At 45.7% G+C, this 19,926-nt stretch overlaps 1 protein-coding gene across 1 annotated transcript in view; it reads left to right on the top strand.

Annotated features, from left to right (window-relative positions):
- rasgrf1 (Ras protein specific guanine nucleotide releasing factor 1) overlaps nucleotides 1-19,926 on the top strand; it is a 112,438-nt gene that overhangs the window by 45,468 nt on the left and 47,044 nt on the right. Inside the window, exons 3-9 of the mRNA XM_072277979.1 lie at nucleotides 5,037-5,184; nucleotides 6,144-6,236; nucleotides 7,316-7,569; nucleotides 9,445-9,524; nucleotides 12,060-12,253; nucleotides 14,528-14,637; nucleotides 19,540-19,658. Coding sequence (XP_072134080.1) covers nucleotides 5,037-5,184; nucleotides 6,144-6,236; nucleotides 7,316-7,569; nucleotides 9,445-9,524; nucleotides 12,060-12,253; nucleotides 14,528-14,637; nucleotides 19,540-19,658 — 998 coding nt within the window. The remainder of the gene's footprint in view (nucleotides 1-5,036; nucleotides 5,185-6,143; nucleotides 6,237-7,315; nucleotides 7,570-9,444; nucleotides 9,525-12,059; nucleotides 12,254-14,527; nucleotides 14,638-19,539; nucleotides 19,659-19,926) is intronic.

The raw sequence follows: 19,926 nt of genomic DNA on the forward strand, positions 1-19,926 counted from the left end.
ATGGCTGCATTCTGAGATCCTCTCAGGCCAGCAGTGAAATTCACACAAATATTAATTGTGCTAATTATAAACCTCATACAGACAGTAGCTGCACTTTGAAGGCTCATATGGTGTAGTTGTCGTGCCACCTGTCAGACAGTGTTTTTGCCAGTTCTCCAGAGAACCTTTATTATTATCTCGTTCCCACTCACCCCACCTCTCCCAAGGGCTCTGCTGTGAGTCTCGTGACTTCTCTGCAGCACTGGAGACACCGGAAGATCAGAGTCAGGTTTAATAACACCAGCATATGCTGTGTAATTTGTTGACCAGCCGTCCTGGAACCTGGAGCAATGCACAAACATGAGCTCTTATTTCCCCCCATAAGCGCAGCCTGACCCACTGAGATTGCCCAGCATTTTGTCTGTTACTTGGTTCTGAGTCTATGTGTCCATTTTGAAAGGACTCGAATATAAAAGAAAGGATGTAATGCTGAGCCTTTAGAGGTCATTAGTCAGGCCACACTGGGATTATTGTGAACATTTTGGGCTCCTTATCGAAGAAAGGATGTGCTGGTATTGGAGAGGATCTAAAGGATGTTCACGGGAATTGTTCTGGGAATTAAAAGGTTAACACTGGACTCGTGGCCTAAGTAATTATGCAGAAAGTTTGAAGTTAATAACTCATCTCCTTCTACCCTAGGTCACGAACTTATCAATCACCCTTCGTGTGTGTGTATATGTATATGTGTGGGCATGTGGCCAAGTGGTTAAGGCATTGGACTAGCGACCTGAAGGTCGTGAGTTTGAGCCCCAGCTGAGGCAACGTGTTGTGTCCTTGAGCAAGGCACTTAATCACACATTGCTCTGCGACGACACTGGTGCCAAGCTGTATGGGTCCTAGTGCCCTTCCCTTGGACAACATCGGTGGCATGGAGAGGGGAGACTTGCAGCATGGGCAACTGCTGGTCTTCCATACAACCTTGAACAGGCCTGCGCCCTGGAGAGTGAAGACTTTCCAGGCCCAGATCCATGGTCTCACAAGACTAACGGGTGCTTTTATTTATTTATTTATAAAACTAAATGACTGTACTGTAGGTTCTTTAGTAGTTGGGGTTAAGGCAGGAGAATGGGGTTGAGAGGAATAATAATCAGCCATGATGGAATGGTGCAGCAGACTCGATGGGCCAAATGGCCTAATTCTGCTCCTGCATCTTGTGGTCTTGTGTCTAGGGTCACACCGACGCGTTTGACTCTTGACTAAACTGATTGAGAAAGCTGAAGAAAGTCAGTCGTGACCTCATTCCCAAAACGGATGTGTGTGAAAGGAGGTGTTGTAAACCCTTCAACGTTTTCATAAACACAAGAGGAGCAGAAAAATGTGGAACCACACGGTAGCATCAGAGTAGCGTAGCAGTCAGTGCCATGCTATTACAACTCAGAGTGTCGGAGTTTGCAGTTCAATTCTGGTGTAAGGAAGTTTGTACATTCTCCCTGTGACCACATGGGTTTCCTCTGGGTGCTCTGGTTTCTTCCCACAATCCAAAGACAAACCGGTTAGTAGGTTAATTGGCTATTGTAGGTTGTCCTGTGATTAGGCTAGAGCAGGGGTTCCCAACCTGGGGTTCACGGACCCCTCAGTTAATGGTAGGGGTCCATGGTATAACAAAGGTCGGGAACCCCTGGGATAGGATTAAATAGGTGGGTTGCCAGGCAACGTGGCTCGTTGAGTCGGAAGTGCCTGTTCCATGCTGTATCTCTAAAAAATAAACTCACAGACTGCTGGAGGAACGGAACAAGTCGGGCATGCTGCTGTGAGAAAAGGAGCTGTAGATTCCTGGGGCTGATACTCTGCAGTGGGACTGAGAGAGGGAAGATAGCCAATATGAAAAGAGGGTGGAGGAGAGAGACAGGGTCCAGGAGGTGACTGAGGATCAGCTGCCTCTATCTCTTAAAAAGGAGAGATTCTACAGATGCTGGAAATCCAGAACAACACACACAAAATGCTGGAGGAACCCAGCAGGTCAGGCAGCGTCCATGGAAAGGAATAAACAGTCGACGTTTCAGGCTGAGATCCTTCATCAGGACTGGAAAGGAAGAGGGAAGAATCTAGAATAAGACGGTGGGGGGAAGGGGAAGGAGTACAAGTTGACAGGTGATAGGTGAGGGGGAAGGTGGCTGGGTGGGGGAGAGGATGATAAGACGCTGGGAGGTGATAGGTGGAATAGGTAAAGGGCTGAAGAAAGAGGATTCTGACAGGAGATGAGAGTGGACCATGGAAGAAAGGAAAGGAGGAGGGGAACTAGAGGGAGGTGATGGGCAGGTGAGGAGAACAGAAGGCATGAGAGGGGAACCAGAATGGGGAATGGAAAAGGAGAGGAAGGGGATGGGTGGAGAAATTAACGAAGTTGGAGAAATCTTTCTAAATGGAGAGAAAATTCAAAAATCTGAGGTCCAAAGGGACTTGGGAGTCTTCGTGCAAGATTCCCTAAAGGTTCATTTGCAGGTTGAGTGAGTGGTGAGGAAAGCAAATGTGATATTGGCATTCATTTTGAGAGAACCCAGAATACAGAAGCAAGGATGTAATGTTGAGGCTTTATAAAGCACTGGTGAGGCCTCACTTGGAGTATTGTGAGCAGTCTGGGATCTCTGATCTAAGCAATGACGTGCTGACGTTGGAGAATGTTCATAGGAGGTTCACGAAAACGATCCTGGGACTGAAAAGCTTGTCATACGAGGCGTGTTTGATGGCTCTGGGCCTGGATTCACTGAAATTCAGAAGAACGAGAGGTGACCTCATTGAAACCTGTCAAATGTTGAAAGGCCTCGTTAGGGTGGATGTGGAGAGGATGTTTCCTATGGTGGGGAGTCTAAGACCAGAGGACACAGCCTTAGAATAGAGGATCATCCTTTTCAAACAGAGGAATTTTATCAGCCAGAGAGTGGAGAATCTGTAGAATTTGTTGTCACAGGCGGCTCTGGAGGCTGTTATTGGGTATATTTAAGACAGGGATTGATAGATTCTTGATTGCTCAGGACATGGAGGAATACAGGGAGAAGGCAGGAGATTGGGGCTGAGAGGGAAAATGGATCAGCCATGATAGAATGGTGGAACAGACTTGATGGGCCAAATGGCCTAATTCTGCTCCTATGTGTTATGGTCTTATGGTCTAAATTGATGTTGAGGCCAAACTCAGGTTGGAGGAGCAACACCTCACACCCCGTCTGGGTAGCCCTCAACCTGATGGCATGAACATTGATTTCTCCAACTTCCGGTAATTTCTCCCTCTTCCCCTTCTCTCTTTCTCCCTCTTCCCCTTCTCTCTTTCTTTATTCCACATTCTAGTTACATTCTTATCTCTTCTGTTCTCCTCACCTGTCCATCACCTCCCTCTGGTGCCCATTCTCCTTCCATGGTCCACTCTCCTCTCCTGTCAGGTTCCTCCTTCAGCCCTTTCCTCTTCCACCTATCAGCTCCCAGCTTCTTACTTCATTCATCCCCCCTCCCACTCACCTTCCCCCTCACCTGGTCTTATCTATCACCTGCCAGCTTGTACTCTTTCCCTCTCCCCCACCCCATCTTCATATTTTGGCTACTTCCCCCTTCCTTTCCAGTCCTAATGAATGCTCTCAGTCTGAAATGTTGACTGAGTATTCCCCTCCATTATATCTTGCCTGATTTGCCTTCAGCACTTTTTGTGTCCTATGTTAATAAAGATGAAGGGCTGCAGATTGGTTAAGAGTTTGACTGATAGGCAGGGTACAGCTTCTTTCTTAAGGTCAGTGTCACCGGCTTCTTCTGGAATGTTCTTTATTTGCTTGAATGGCCAATTATTGCTAGGTAAGACAAACAATGTCCAGAAAGGCTTTTAGTAGCCATGGTAACCAAAGGCCATAAAGGACAAGCCCGTAAAATAGGCCTTCCATGGTTTCAATAAGCAAGTCAAGGGCCTTGCTGACTAACCCACTCACATCCTGACAGGCTTGGAGTGCCCACTGTTGTGACATTTTGTTCCCGCACTGTTTACAGAGAACGGTTATCAACTGTTCAAGCAAGGACTGAAAAGACTTCACTGAATAACTTGGGGCAAAAGGTTTCAACTGTTTATTTTACGTTGTTGAATCCTAAGCACAAAAGAAGACTTTTATCGTTAAATTTGTTTTTGGAGCAAAAGAGAGTGTGAGGTGTCTTGATAGAGTGTAAAATGGTAAGAGGCAGAGACCCAGTGGTCAGTGGTCAGTGGTCAGTGGTCAGCCAGAGACTCTTTCATAGTCATAGTTATACTTTATTGATCCCGGGCGAAATTGGTTTTTGTTACAGTTGCACCATAAATAATAAATAGTAATAAAACCATAAATAGTTAAATAGTGATATGTAAATTATGCCAGTAAATTATGAAATAAGTCCAGGACCAGCCTATTGGCTCAGGGTGTCTGACCCTCCAAGGGAGGAGTTGTAAAGTTTGATGGCCACAGGAAGGAATGACTTCCTATGACACTCTGTGTTGCATCTCGGTGGAATGAGTCTCTGGCTGAATGTACTCCTGTGCCCACCCAGTACATTATGTAGTGGATGGGAGACATTGTCCAAGATGGCATGCAACTTGGACAGCATCCTCTTTTCAGACAGCACCGTGAGAGAGTCCAGTTCCATCCCCACAACATCACTTTCCTTACGAATGAGTTTGTTGATTCTGTTGGCGTCTGCTACCCTCAGCCTGCTGCCCCAGCACACAACAGCAAACATGATAGCACTGGCCACCACAGACTTGTAGAACATCTCAGCATCGTCCAGCAGATGTTAAAGGACCTCAGTCTCCTCAGGAAATAGAGACAGCTCTGACCCTTCTTGTAGACAGCCTCAGTGTTCTCTGACCAGTCCAGTTTATTGTCAATTCGTATCCCCAGGTAATTGTAATCCTCCACTATGTCCACACTGACCCCCTGGATGGAAACTATCTCTTAGGTCCAATCTCTACTCTCATACCTTTACACGATGTTAGAAACCCAGGCTTTGCCCTTCCCTTTTCGCCACCTATTAATGATACATTATTGGAACAGTTACAGGAACCTTGCGACGGAACACGAATCCCTGATGCAGAAATACCTCCACCTGCTGCAGATTGTAGAGACAGAGAAAACGGTCGCCAAACGGTTGCGACAGCAGATTGAGGATCAGGAGATCGAGGTTGAGCGACTGAAAGCGGAGGTGAGACGCCATTCAGACCAGGGTTGTGGACGTTGTATGTGTGATAAATAAACTTGAATCCCAAATCTTTATGGATCAGGAAATTCAGGGAGAAAATCAGGCATCTCACTCCCAGATTCAGATTCATTTATTTATCACATATCCATCGAAATATACTGTGAAATGCATCAGTACCCATCCCAGAAGAGGCTGTCTCCGGCCTCCAGTGGATCTGTGGATGTGCGGGCATTGGGCTTCAACTTTCACAGTGGGCCCACAGCCGGGCTTCAACTTTCACAGTGGGCCCACAGCCAGGCTTCAACTTTCACAGTGGGCCCACAGCCAGGCTTCAAATTTTGGTTTCAACTTGGGACTTACTGACAGTGACGAATGAGAACCTTGGATAATTACCTTGACCTAAAGGCCTCGAGCTCCGGACTTGCCAATGATGGGTTGCCCAACACTAGACCTCGAACTCCAGCCTCACTGCCCCACATACCCAGGCAGTCACAGCCCTCATGCCTCAAGCCCATTCAGAACTCTGAATCCAGATCCCACCAGTAACTCAGTAACCTGCAGGGGCCACCAGCCCTCATCCTCGCTGACCTGTCACTTGACAGTGGAAGTCTTTCATCCACAATACTGGCTTTGGAACAGGAAGCGGAGGCCTAGACTCCAGCCTGACCTCTAATTCCCTCACATCCCTGTCCGTAAAGCCTAAGCTGACCCCTACCACCCCCCTCACTGCGCCCAAAAGCATCCCTATGAACCTAAAGAAAGAACTGAGCCACAACGTGACAGACCACACGCAGCTCGGCAACACCTTGACCGGAAGCCGGCCCAGAACGACTTGGCCGAGAATCCTTTTGGAAGCGGTGCGTCTGGGAATGTCTGTGAGACTCCTGTTTGTGAATCCACAGCTGAATGCACCCAGGGTCAACAGAACAGGCCACTGAATTCACTCTCGTACCTTTTAACAGATCGCTTCACTACTCAAAAACAATGACCGCATCCAACTAACCCAGCCGGTGATGCAGAATGATGAAGATGTTGACATAAAGAAAATTAAGAAGGTAAGGCAGGCACACAGACAAAGCACTGAGGTATTCTGCAGGAAGAGATTTTTGATTTGATTTTTACCATGTTCTTAATCCCACATTATCTACTCAACGTTCAGGGCTCTGTGGACCCCGACTTCATGTCCCGTATTTATTATAAATCATTTTGCCTTGTTTGCCCCAGACAAATATGTTCTATAGAGTCATAGAACACTCTAGCATAGAAACAGGCCCTTCAGCCCATCTAGTCACCCTACTATTATTCTGACTAATCCTGTTGACCTGCACCAGGACCATAACCCTCCATACCCCTCCTATCCATGTACTTCCCTCTTAAATGCTGAAATCACACCCCCATCCACCAGCTCTGCTGGCAGCTTGTTCCCACACTCTCACAACCCTCTGAGTGAAGAAACTTCCCTCCATGTTCCCCTTAAACATTTCACCTTTCACCCTTAACCTATGACCTCTAGTTGTAGTCTCACCCAACCTCAATGGAAAAAGCCTGCTTTCATTTACCCTATCGATACCCTATCTATCTACACCCCTATCAAATCTCCTCTCAATCTCTTACGCTCCAGGAAATAAAGTCTTAATTTACTCAATCTTTCCTTATCATTCTGGTCCTCCAGTCACAGCAACATCCTTGTAATTTTTTTCTGTGCACACACTTCCAAACTGGATTTTATTTATCATCCCTCTGCCCACCTGACCACTGGGCTGACCTGTCCACTGATACCTGCCACACTCTGTACCTATCTCCCTCACTATCGATCATCTAGGTAATCTTGGTTCCATCTGCCAACTCTTAGCCTCAGCCCCTATTGTTCAGTTCTAAATCATTGCACATGGATGACAGAAAAATGGAGGGCTATGTGGGAGGGAAGGGTTAGGTTGACCTTGGAGTAGGTTAAAAGCTCAGCACAACTTTGAGGACTGAAGGGCCTGAACTGTGCTTAACGTTCTATGTTCAATAGTCTATTTTCTATGTCGTATATCCTATGGTCCATGGTCAGTCGTCTGTGATCTTTGTCCTATGCCCTATGTTCTCCCGTCTATGTTCTATGGTCTCTGGTCTATGCTATATCCTACAGGTCCAAAGCTTTCTTCGAGGATGGCTGTGCCGAAGGAAGTGGAAGACCATCATTCAGGACTACATCCGGTCCCCGCACGCAGAGAGCATGAGGAAGAGGAACCAGGTTGTGTTCAGCATGCTGGAGGCTGAGGCTGAGTACGTGCAGCAGCTCCACATCCTCGTGAACTGCTTCCTCCGACCCCTCCGCATGGCGGCCAGCTCCAAGAAGCCTCCCATTGCCCACGATGATGTCAGTAGCATATTTCTGAACAGGTACCCAACTGGAAACTACAATGGCATTTAGATTGTTGGACTGAGGTTCAGTTTCAGACTTATTTACCAAATGTACAGTGAAACATTCAGTTGAATGTTGGACGTTAACGCAGTGTTTGCGTTAACGTCCAACACACCTGAGGATGTACTGCGGGTAGCCCGCAAGTCTTGTCACTCATTCCGGCGACAACAGAGCATGTCCACAATGTTCAACAGCACAAACAACAACAATGTCAGGAACGTCACAACAGAAACAGCAAAACAAGCCAATATTCTCCCCCTCACTTAACGCGCTCACTCACACACACATTGACAAGCCGCCAACTCCTGGACAGGCCGCCTCTGGGCCTCCAGCCCTTGACCCCGGATTCTCAGACTCGGAGACATCAGGCCTCCAATCTTCAGTCCCTGGCCCAGACTCACGGACATTGGGCCCCTGACTTCCATACACAGGAGAAGGGGATTCCACTTTCGGGCCTTTGTGCTCTCAATTCACACCTGACAGATGGGTAATCTAAATTCAGATGATTAAATACTGTAAATCTGGAATTACTGTATTGGTGACCATCTTCTGATGAGAACCCTCTTAGGCTGATGTTCATCAGGGAGGGAATTCTTTACCCATTATATTCTATATGTGACTTCAGACCCACAATAAAATGCCCCTGAAACGGCTCTGAAAGGTGGCGTGTTTCAGCAAGGTTGTCTGCTTCCAGTTCCCCACCACGTTCCCAAAGGATGGGAAATACATACACCGTGAAAGATTTTCAAAATTATTCTCACTGTGCTTCAAAGTAGTTTTTCTTCATGAATTTTACACATAGCTGGCTTCTACCTACACTTCTCGCTGTCTCAGTAAAGTAGCCATCGTAATCAAAGACCCCACCCACCCCAAACGTTCTCTCTTCTCCCCTCTCCCATCAGACAGAAGATACAAAAGCCCAAAAGCACGTCCCTCCGGGTTCAAGGACAGCCTCTACCCCGCTGTTATAAGCTCATTGAACAGTTCCCTAGTACATTAAGATGGTCCCCTGAGTCCACAATCTACCTCGTTACAATCTTGTACCTTATTGTGTACCTGCACTGCAGTTTCTTTGTAACTAACAGTTTGAATTCAGATTTGGATTTATTTATCACACGTACATCGAAACGTACAGTGAAATGTGCCATTTGAGTTAGCAACCTACACACCAAAGGACGTGCTGAGGGCAGCCCGCAGGTTTTGCAGCACATTCTGGCACCAACGTAGCATGCCCACAAAGCTCGGCAGAACAACACAGAACACAACAAGCAACAAAGCAAGCTTCGTTCCTCTCTAATAACCATCCACACACAGTGTACTAACCCCAGGACAGCTGACTTCTGCCTCCAGCAGGCTCGTAGGTTCACAGACACTGACTCCTGACTTCCCCAGTGGACATGCAAAGATTCACAGACTCAGTCCCCAGTCACTGGCCCTTGACTTCTGGACGTCCGATTGGCCTCCGGGCCTCCGATCGAACTTCGGCCCTCTGATCGAACTTCGGCCCTCAACCCGAGCCTCCAATTGGCTTTCAGCCTCAATCTTTGGTGTCAATCCAGGACTGTGTTCTGCATCCCTCCCTTGTACTGCTGTAACGAAATGAATGGCACGCGAAAACAAAATGCTCTTCACTCTAACAGTACATATGTCAATAATAAACCAACTTACCATAGAGTTGGAAGGATGTGATCAGTTACCAAGCCTGAAGAGTAAGAAATGGTTCCCATTGTTGTTGAGAAGGTTTATTTTGTGATCAATAAGAGGGTGTTAAGACGAGGGGAACAGATGGAGACAGAGAAAAACTCTCTAAATACACATTCCATTCTCTTTCTTGATATTTTTCTCTTTTTCAGTGAAACAATTATGTTTTTGCACCAAATATTTTACCAGGGACTGAAAGCTCGAGTTTCCAGTTGGCCTACGTTGGTACTAGGTATGTATGGTAACTTGCTTCATTACGAGGATTGGCAGTGGTAACTTAGATAATGGGCTCCTTTGCAGCGATGTGAAAATTATACTGTTCAATCTGCAATCCTCCTCTCTTCAGATGGAGCTATGCCTCTTCAACAGAACAAGGATTCGCTTTTTATTCAGTAAACTAACTCAGTTCAATCAGAGTTCAATTGCTTTTTCATACTTAATTCCTCATCCAGGGTAAAGTATCTGGTTCACAAGAGATTCTTGTGGATGCTGGAAACACGCACACAAAATGCTGGAGGAACTCAGCAGGTCAGGCAGCATCGATGGAGGGGAATAAACAGTTAATGTAGTATACAATGGCAGGCCACACCTGCAACACACAGTAGTTTTGGTCCCCTTTTCTAAATAAGAGATAAAAGAACACACACAAAATGCTGGAGGAACTAAACAGGTCAGGCAGCATCTATGGAGTGGATTTTGTGTGTAAGATATCTGTTTGTTTTTGTCTTTGGTAAAGCAACCAATGAGAGACCTGGTACAATGTATTTTATGATGTATATCAATGATTTGGACAATGGGATTAATGGATTTGTGACTACATTTGCCGATGATACAAAGATAGGTGGAGAAGTGAGTAGTGTTGAGGAAACAGAGAGACTTAGGTAGTTTAGGGGAATGAGCAAAGAAATGGCAAATGAAATACAATGTTGGAAAGTGTATGGTCGTGCACTTCGCTGGAAGAAATAAACAGGCAAACTATTATGGCTTATCAATGAAACGTCAAAGAAGGAGGGTGCCCACCTGATGACCCTGATGACGTACCTACCCTCCCTCCTTGTCACCACTCCAAATACACTGCCAACATCCAGAGTGCCGACTTACCATAGGGATTGAAACGTCAAGTCCTAGTAGCTCTACAGATGGGGAGAGAATTCAAAATGCAGAGATGCAAAGGGACTTGGGAGTCCTTGTGCAAGATACCCTAAAGGTTAACCTCCAGATTGAGTCAGTTGTAAAGAAGGTGAATGCAATGTTGGGATTCATTTCTAGAGGTATAGAATATAAGAGCAAGAATGTGATGTTGAGGCTCTGTAAGGCAGTCATGAGACCACACTTGGAGTACTGTGTGCAGTTTTGGACTCTGTATTTTAAAAAGGATATACTGACATTGGAGAGGGTCCAGAGAATATTCACGAGAATGATTCCAGGAACGAAAGGGTTACCGTATGAAGAACATCTGGTAGCTTTTGAGCTGTATTCCCTGGAATTCAGGAGAATGAGGGAGGATCTCATAGAAATATTCTGAATGTTAAAAGGCCTGAACAGATTAGATATGGCAAAGCTATTTCCCATGGTAGGGGAGTCTAGGACAAGAGGCTATGACTTCAGGATTGAAGGACATCCATTTAGAACAGAGATGCGGAGAAATTACTTTAGTCAGAAGGTGGTAAATCTGCGGAATTTTTTGCCACGAGTGGCTGTGGAGGCCAAGTTATTGGGTGCATTTAAGACGAAGATAGATAGGTTCTTGATTAGCCAGGGCATCAAGGGGTATGGGGAGAAGGCAGGGGAGTGGGGATGACTGGAAGAATTGGATCAGCCCATAATTGAATGGTGAAGCAGACTTTATTGGGCTGAATGGCCTACTTTGCTCCTGTATCTTACGGTTTTATGGCTCATCTGGAGATTATGAAAGGCAAGATGACGGGTATAAATAGGGTAAACGTAACCAGGCTTTTCCCACTGAGTATGGGTGAGACTAGTACTGGAAGTCATAGGTTAAGGGTGAAAGTTGAAATATTTAAGAGGTACATGAGGTGGAGTTCACAAGAAAGGACCCCCACCATCCAGGCCATGCCCTCTCCTCACCGCTACCATCAGGAAGGAGGTACAAGAGCCTTGGGTCCCACACAGACAAGATCAGGAACAGTTATTACCCTATAACCATAGAGTTCCTGAACCGGTGTGGATAACTTCACTGATTCCACAACCTATGGGCTCACTTTCAAGGACACTACAACTTATGTTCTCAATATTATTTATTTAGTTACTATTCTTTGTGTTTCTAGAGTTCGTCTTCTTTAGCACCTGGGTTGATTGTCAGTCCTAGTTTGTGTTTTTTTATTCTATTCTATTTTATTTCTTTGTTTGACTGTGAATCCCTCTAAGAACATGAATCTCAGGGTTGTAGATGGTGACGTATTCGTACTTTAATAATTAATATAGTTTGAACTTTAAAGTGGTGGGTGCAGGTTTGAGTACAACAGTTAAGAGAAGTCTGGATAAGTACATTGTTGGAAGGTTTCGGAGGGCAATGGTTCAGGAGCAGGTCAATGGGACTAAGCAAGGACTAGACGGGACATAGGACCTGTTTCTATTCTGCGGTGCTTATGACTCTAAATGTTCACAATGCATGCATCTTTCCACCGAGTGCACCAAGTCACAATGTGAGGTTTGACCGCTTCCCGCCGGTGTAGCAGAAATGTGAAGAGTTAAGATGATGACCACACCAACCGCTTGACCACGTGTTTTCTGAACCACCCCACAGCTGACCTTTTCGACATTCTCCTTCCAATGCTGAACATCTACCAGGAGTTTGTGAGGAATCACCAGTACAGTCTGCAGATCTTGGCCAGCTGCAAGCAGAACCGAGACTTTGACAAACTACTGAAGCAGTATGAAGCAAAGCCAGACTGCGAAGAGAGGACACTGGAGACGTTCCTGACCTACCCAATGTTTCAGGTGAGGCAGCTGCTTCTATCCTACCCCTCCTCTCGGGGGCCGGGGAAGAGGGTGGAGCCTTCCACTGCTAAACATCTGCCCTTTAATTGACTCAGGCCTCACAGCCCTGGAACAACATCTTAATGTGTTTGCTCTTAAGTAACCAAAATCAGGTTTATTATCACAGACATATGTGGTGAAATTTGTCGTTTTGCAGCATCAGTACATTGACATACATAAAAATTACTTTAAGTTATAAGAAATACAGTGACTAAAGAGACATTCAGTGGCCACCTTATTAGGTACACCCGTACATCTGCTCGTTAATGCAAATATTTAATCAGCCAATCATGTGGTAGCAACTCAATGTATAAAAGCATGCCAACATGGTCAAGAGGTTCAGTTGTTGTTCAGACCAAACATCAGAATGGCGTAGAAATGGGATCAAAGTGACTTTGACTGCGGAATGATTGTTGGTGCCAGATGGGGTGGTTTGAGTATATCAGAAACTGTTGATCTCCTGGGATTTTCATGCAAAACAGTCTCTGAGTTTACAGAGGACAGTACGATAAACAAAAAAGATATCTAGTAAGTGGCAGTTCTGCAGGTGAAAACACCTTGTTAATGAGAGAGGTTGGAGGAGAATGGTCTGACTGGTTCAAGCTGACAGGACGGTGACGGTAACTCAAAGAACCAGGCGTTACAACAGTGGCGTGCAGAAGAGCATCTCTGAACGCAGATCATGTCAAACCTTGAAGTGGACGGGCTACAGCAGCAGAAAGCTGCAAACATACACAAAATGCCTTTTTTATTAGGTACAGGAGGCCTAATACATATGCAGTGAAATTTGTTGTTTTGCAGCAACAGTACAGTGCAAAAAATTACAATAATACTAAGTCATAATAAGGAATATATAGTTGAAAATAAATAAATAAATAATGTGAAAATAGCGATGTAGTGTTCATGGAATCACAGACCATTCTGAAATCTAACGGTGGAGAGGAAGAAACTTTTCCTAAAGCATCAAGTGCACTGTGTGCCCTCGGCTCCCATGCCTCCTCCCCGATGGTGGCAGTGAGCAGAGGACATGACTCAGATGAACGTCCTCACTAATAGATGCCACCTTTCTGAGGGTGGCATTCAAGTCCCACACTCCCTCGATCTGGATGCTTTCAGTAGTTTGTCCCCAGACTTGTAGTTCCTTGTGAATCACAGACTTGGGCTGTTGGAGGGAGGCCGGGTTTTCAGAGCCACAAAGTGACAGGCAATGCATGGATTTTCTCCACACCAGGGGATTCTTGAAGACACTTCCTGTCTGTGCATTTGTTTTCTCGTTTGGCTTCTCCCAAAAGCAGCCTGCGTACACTACATCTACTTAGAGTCACAGAGTCAGAAAACCATAAGAGCAGATTTAGGTTATTTGTCATATCAAGTCTGCTCTGCAAATCCATCAGGGCTGATTTATTATCCCTCTCAACCCCATTCTCCTGCCTCCTCCCTGTAACCTCTCACGCCCTAACTAATCAAGAATCTATCAATCTCTGCTTTAAATATATCCAATTGCTTGGCCTCCTCAGCCATCTGTCCTCTACCTTATAAAATGCTACAGCACATCTAGTCCTTGCTGACCTGCTTTTGGCCTAGTCCCACACCTTGATCATAGTGCTCCGTGCCCCTCCCATCTATACACTTATCCAAATTTCTCTTTTCTGTTGCAATCAAACCCGTATCCACCATTTCCGCTGGCAGCTCATTCCGTTCCTCAGAGTGAAGAACGTCCCCCGCAGGTCCCCTTTAAAAATTTCACCTCTCTTCCTTAACCCATGACCTTTAATGCTAGTCTAACCCAATCTCAGTGCAAAAAGCCTGCTTTCACTTGCCCTATCTATACCCTCATAATTTAGTACACCTCGGTCAAATCTCCCCTCGTTCTCCCACACTGCAGGGAATGAAGTCCTGACCAGTCCAATCTTTCCCTGTAACTCAGGTTCTCAATTCCTGGCAACATCCTCGTACTCCTTCAAACTCATTGATATCTTTCCTGCAGGTGGCTGACCAGAAATACACACAATACTCCAAATTAGGCCTCACCAAAGTCTTATACTACATCAACACAACTCAGTACTCTGATTTGTGAAGGCCAATGTGCCAAAAGCTCTCTTTATGACCCTATCTACCTTCAAGGATTCCCGGATCCCTCTGCTCTACTCCAGTCCTCAACACCCTACCGTTCACTGTGTGATCTACTCGTGTAGTTCTGATCGCTCATTTGGTTTTCTGATTTCTGCTCCGTAGATCCCCAGGTACATCCTGACTCTGCACGAGCTGCTGGCTCACACACCCCACGAGCACGTGGAGAGGAAGAGTCTGGAGTATGCCAAGTCAAAGCTGGAGGAACTCTCACGGTTAGTAATGGCATCCAGCAATTCCCAGCCACCTCTGGCAAGTGACTGAAATCTGCTCTGCCCTTTCTCTGTAGCTGTTACACTTTATTCTACATTCTGTTATTGTTTTACCTTGTTTAACCTCAGCATGCTGTGTAATGACCTGATCTGTATAACCTATAGACAAGCTTTTCCCTGTATCTCGATACACACAACTAAAATCCAGACCAGTATCTTAAAGGGGAGCTGCTGGAATTGGGTTCACAGCACCAGTATGACACCTGCCCAGGGAAATCCCTTCAAATCCCACTGAGTCAGGCTTCACAGCCCAGGGAATTCCCTTTAGATCCCACCGAGTCAGGCTTCACAGCCACACCCACCCCAGACATTCTCTCTTTTCCTCTCTTCCATCTGGCAGAAGATACAAAAACCTAAAAGCACGGACCACCAGGCCCAAGGATAGATTCTACCTCACTGTTATCTGTCCCTTGAACGGATCTCTTGTAAAATAATGGGACATGATCTCACAGTACAGCATTAAAAAACACTCAACAGTTTGTTTTTTTCAAAGTCGGACTGAGATCGGGAGCTGTTTCAACCTGACCTGTTCACTCTGTCTCTCTCTATGGATGTTGCTGTTCTCCTTCCTTGGGTTTTGTTTCAGATACCCAGTGTCTGCAGGTTTACCTCCGCTGTTCTGAAGGCTTTACCTTCGCCGGCAGTTGTAAACTCTGGAGAAAATGTGACAGTAGCTTCCCCTGACAATTCCAGTGCCATGTAAGGACCACAGGAGACCCTCACAGAGGGTCCTTGCGAGGTTTGGAGGGTGAGGCGTTCACCAGAGCCGACACTTGGGAACCCTGTGCAGGGTGAGCTGTGCAACACGGCCCTGCTGTGGCAGTAAAGGGGAGAATCCCCACTGACCTCGGTGGCATTTGAAGACCATGGCTGAATTAAACATAGAACATAATGCAGCAAGGTTCAGGCTCTTTTGGCCCACGATATTGTGCCAACCACTTAATCTATTCCAAGATCAATCTAACCCTTCCCTCCCACATGGCTCTCAATTTTTCTATCACCCACGTGCCTGTCTAAGAGTTTTTTTAATCCCCCCCCCCCACCGTATCTGCCTCTACCACCATCCTTGGCAGCATATTCCACCCACCCACCACTCTCTGTGCAAAACGCCTACCTCTGACATTCCCCCTGTACTTTCCTCCAATCACTTTAAAATTAAACGCCCTCATATTAGCCATTTCCACCCTGGGGAAAAAGGTTCTGACTGTTCAGTCAGTCTGCACCTCTCATCATCTTGTACACCTCTATAAAGTCACCTATCATCCTCCTTTGCTCCAAGGAGAAACGCCCTAGCTCGCTCAACCTTTTCTCATAATACAGTCTCTCTAATCCAGGGAGATTCCTGCTAATACTCCTCTGAACCCTCTCTAATCCAGGCAGATTCCTGTTAATACTTCTCTGCACCCTCTCTAAAGCTTCCACATCCTTCCAATAATGAGGACTCCAGAACTGAACACAATATTCCAAGTGTGGTCTAACCATAGAAACCATAGAAACTACAGCACAGAAACAGGCCTTTTGGCCCTTCTTGGCTGTGCTGAACTATTTTCTGCCTAGTCCCACTGACCTGCACACGGACCATATCCCTCCATACACCTCCCATCCATGTATCTGTCCAATTTATTCTTAAATGTTAAAAAAGAACCCCCATTTACCACCTCATCTGGCAGCTCATTCCATACTCCCACCACTCTCTGTGTGAAGAAGCCCCCCCAATGTTCCCTTTAAACTTTTCCCCCTCACCCTAAACCCATGTCCTCTTGTTTTTTTCTCCCCTTGCCTCAGTGGAAAAAGCCTGCTTGCATTCACTCTATCTATACCCATCATAATTTTATATACCTCTATCAAATCTCCCCTCATTCTTCTACGCTCCAGGGAATAAAGTCCTAACCTATTCAACCTTTCTCTGTAACTGAGTTTCTCAAGTCCTGGCAACATCCTTGTAAACCTTCTCTGCACTCTTTTAACCTTATTTATATCCTTCCTGTAATTTGGTGACCAAAACTGAACGCAATACTTCAGATTCGGCCTCACCAATGCCTTATACAACCTCATCATAACATTCCAGCTCTTATACTCAATACTTTGATTAATAAAGGCCAATGTACCAAAAGCTCTCTTTACAACCCTATCTACTTGTGACGCCACTTTTAGGGAATTTTGTATCTGTATTCCCAGATCCCTCTGTTCTACTGCACTCATCAATGCCTTACCATTAACCCTGTACGTTCTACCTTGGTTTGTTCTTCCAACATGCAATACCTCACACTTGTCTGTATTAAACTCCATCTGCCATTTTTCAGCCCATTTTTCCAGCTGGTCCATGTCCCTCTGCAGGCTCTGAAAACCTTCCTTACTGTCTACTACACCTCCAATCTTTGTATCATCAGCAAATTTGCTGATCCAATTTACCACATTATCACCCAGATCATTGATATAGATGACAAATAACAATGGACCCAGCACTGATCCCTGTGGCACACCACTAGTCACAGGCCTCCACTCAGAGAAGCAATTCTCTACCACCACTCTTTGACTTCTTCCATTGAGCCGATGTCTAATCCAATGTACCACCTCTCCATGTATACCTAGCGACTGAATTTTCCTAACTAACCTCCCATGCGGGACCTTGTCAAAGGCCTTACTGAAATCCATGTAGACAATATCCACTGCCTTCCCTTCATCCACTTTCCTGGTAACCTCCTCGAAAAACTCACTCCAATAGATTGGTCAAACATGACCTACCACGCACAAAGCCATGTTGACTCTCCCTAATAAGTCCCTGTCTATCCAAATGCTTGTAGATTCTGTCTCTTAGTACTCCCTCCAATAACTTACCCACTACCGACGTTAAACTCACCAGCCTATAATTTCCCGGAATACTTTTCGATCCTTTTTTAAACAACGGAACAACATGAGCCACTCTCCAATCCTCCGGCACCTCACCCTTACACAGCGACATTTTAAATATTTCTGCCAGGGCCCCCGCAATTTCAACACTAGTCTCCTGCAAGGTCCAAGGGAACACTCTGTCAGGTCCCGGGGATTTATCCACTTTAATTTTCCTCAAGACAGCAAGCACCTCCTCCTTTTCAATCTGTACAGTTTCCATGATCTCACTGCTTGATTCCCTCAATTCCATAGACTTCATGCCAGCTTCCTTAGTAAATACAGACGCAAAAAACCTACTTAAGATCTCCCCCATTTCCTTTGGTTCCACACATAGCCGACCACTCTGATCTTCAAGAGGACCAATTTTATCCCGTACAATCCTTTTGCTCTTAATATACCTGTAAAAGCTCTTTGGATTATCCTTGACTTTGACTGCCAAGGCAACCTCATGTCTTCTTTTAGCCCTCCTGATTACTTTCTTAAGTATTTTCTTGCACTTCTTATGCTCCTCAAGCACCTGATTTACTCCCTGTTTCCTATACATTTCATACAACTCCCTCTTCTTCTTTATCAGAGTTGCAAAATCCCTTGAGAACCAAGGTTCCTTATTCCTATTCAATTTGCCTTTAATCCTGACAGGAACATACAAACTCTGCACTCTCAATATTTCCCCTTTGAAGGCTTCCCACCTACCAATCACATCTTTGCCAGAGAACAACCTGTCCCAATCCACGCTTTTTAGATCCTCTCTCATTTCTTCAAATTTGGCCTTCTTCCAGTTCAGAACCTCAACCCTAGGACCAGATCTATCCTTGTCCATGATCAAATTGAAACTAATGGTGTTATGATCACTGGAACCAAAGTCCTCCCCTACACACACTTACGTCACTTGTCCTAACTTGTTTCCTAATTGGAGATCCAATATTGCATCCCCTCTAGTTGGTCCCTCTATATATTGATTTAGAAAACTTTCCTGAACACATTTTACAAACTCTAAACCATCTAGACCCCTAACAGTATGGGAGACCCAATCAATATATGGAAAATTAAAATCCCCTACCACCACAACTTTATGTTTCCTACAGTTGCCTGCTATCTCTCCGCAGATTTGCTCTTCCAAGTCTCGTTGACTATTGGGTGGTCTGTAATACAATCCCACTAATGTGGCCATACCTTTCCTGTTTCTCAGCTCCACCCATAAGGACTCAGTAGACAAGCCCCCTAATCTGTCCTGCCTGAGCACTGCTGTAATATTTTCCCTAACAAGCAATGCTACTCCCCCACCTTTCATTCCTCTGCCTCGATCACATCTGAAACATCGGAACCCTGGAATATTAAGCTGCCAGTCCTGCCCCTCCTGTAGCCAAGTTTCACTAATTGCTATAACGTCATAACACCAGGGTTTTATAGAGCTGCAACATTACCTCGCAGCACTTGAATTCAATTCCCCAACTACAGCAGCAGAGCTTCTCCAGTGTTTATTCCCCTCCATAGATGCTGCTTGACCTGCTGAGTTCAATGGCTCAATTTAGTATCAGAGAATGTATACAGTATACAACCTGAAATTCTTACTCTTCACAGACATTCACGAAAAAGAGAGGGGAAAAGCCCAAATAGTGAATGACAGAGGAACATGAGAACCCCAAAGCCCCCTCCTCCTCCCACACACAAGCAGCAGCAAAAAGCATCAACCCTCCCCCTCCTGCTCACTTCAGCCAAAGCATCAGTAGCCCCCCACCACCAACCATGCAGAGCCCCCCCGAGACCACGATCTAGAGTCCATCAAAACCTACTGTCCGCCCCAACACTTCGACATCTCTACATGCCCTCTCCAGGCAGAGAGATGTAATGTTCCTGCCACAGCTCCTCCGTCATTTTGTGTGCGTAGCTCCAGATATCCAGCTTCTGCAGAATCTCCTCCACTTGACACCCCGGTCTTTGCTCTCACTGCAGAATAATGCACGATGAGGTAAGTGAAACAGAAAACATTCGGAAGAACCTGGCCATCGAACGGATGATCGTGGAGGGCTGTGAGATTCTCCTGGACACCAGCCAGACATTTGTACGGCAAGGTAATGGGAGATTGTATCACTCAAAGCTGCATTGACACCTCAGACACTAGAACAAACGGGAAACAGTTGTAACACACACAAAATACTGGAGAAACTCAGCAGGTCAGGCAACATCTATGGAAATGAATAAACAGTCAACGTTTTGGGCTGAGACCGCTCTTCAGGACTGGAAAGGAAGTGGGCAGAAGCCAGAGTGAAAAGAGTTGTGGGAGAGGTGAGAGTACAAGCTAGCAGGAGACAGTGAAACCTGGGGAGAGGGAAGGTGGGA

Source organism: Mobula birostris, chromosome 14 (assembly GCF_030028105.1).
Source record: "Mobula birostris isolate sMobBir1 chromosome 14, sMobBir1.hap1, whole genome shotgun sequence".
Lineage (NCBI taxonomy): Eukaryota > Metazoa > Chordata > Chondrichthyes > Myliobatiformes > Myliobatidae > Mobula > Mobula birostris.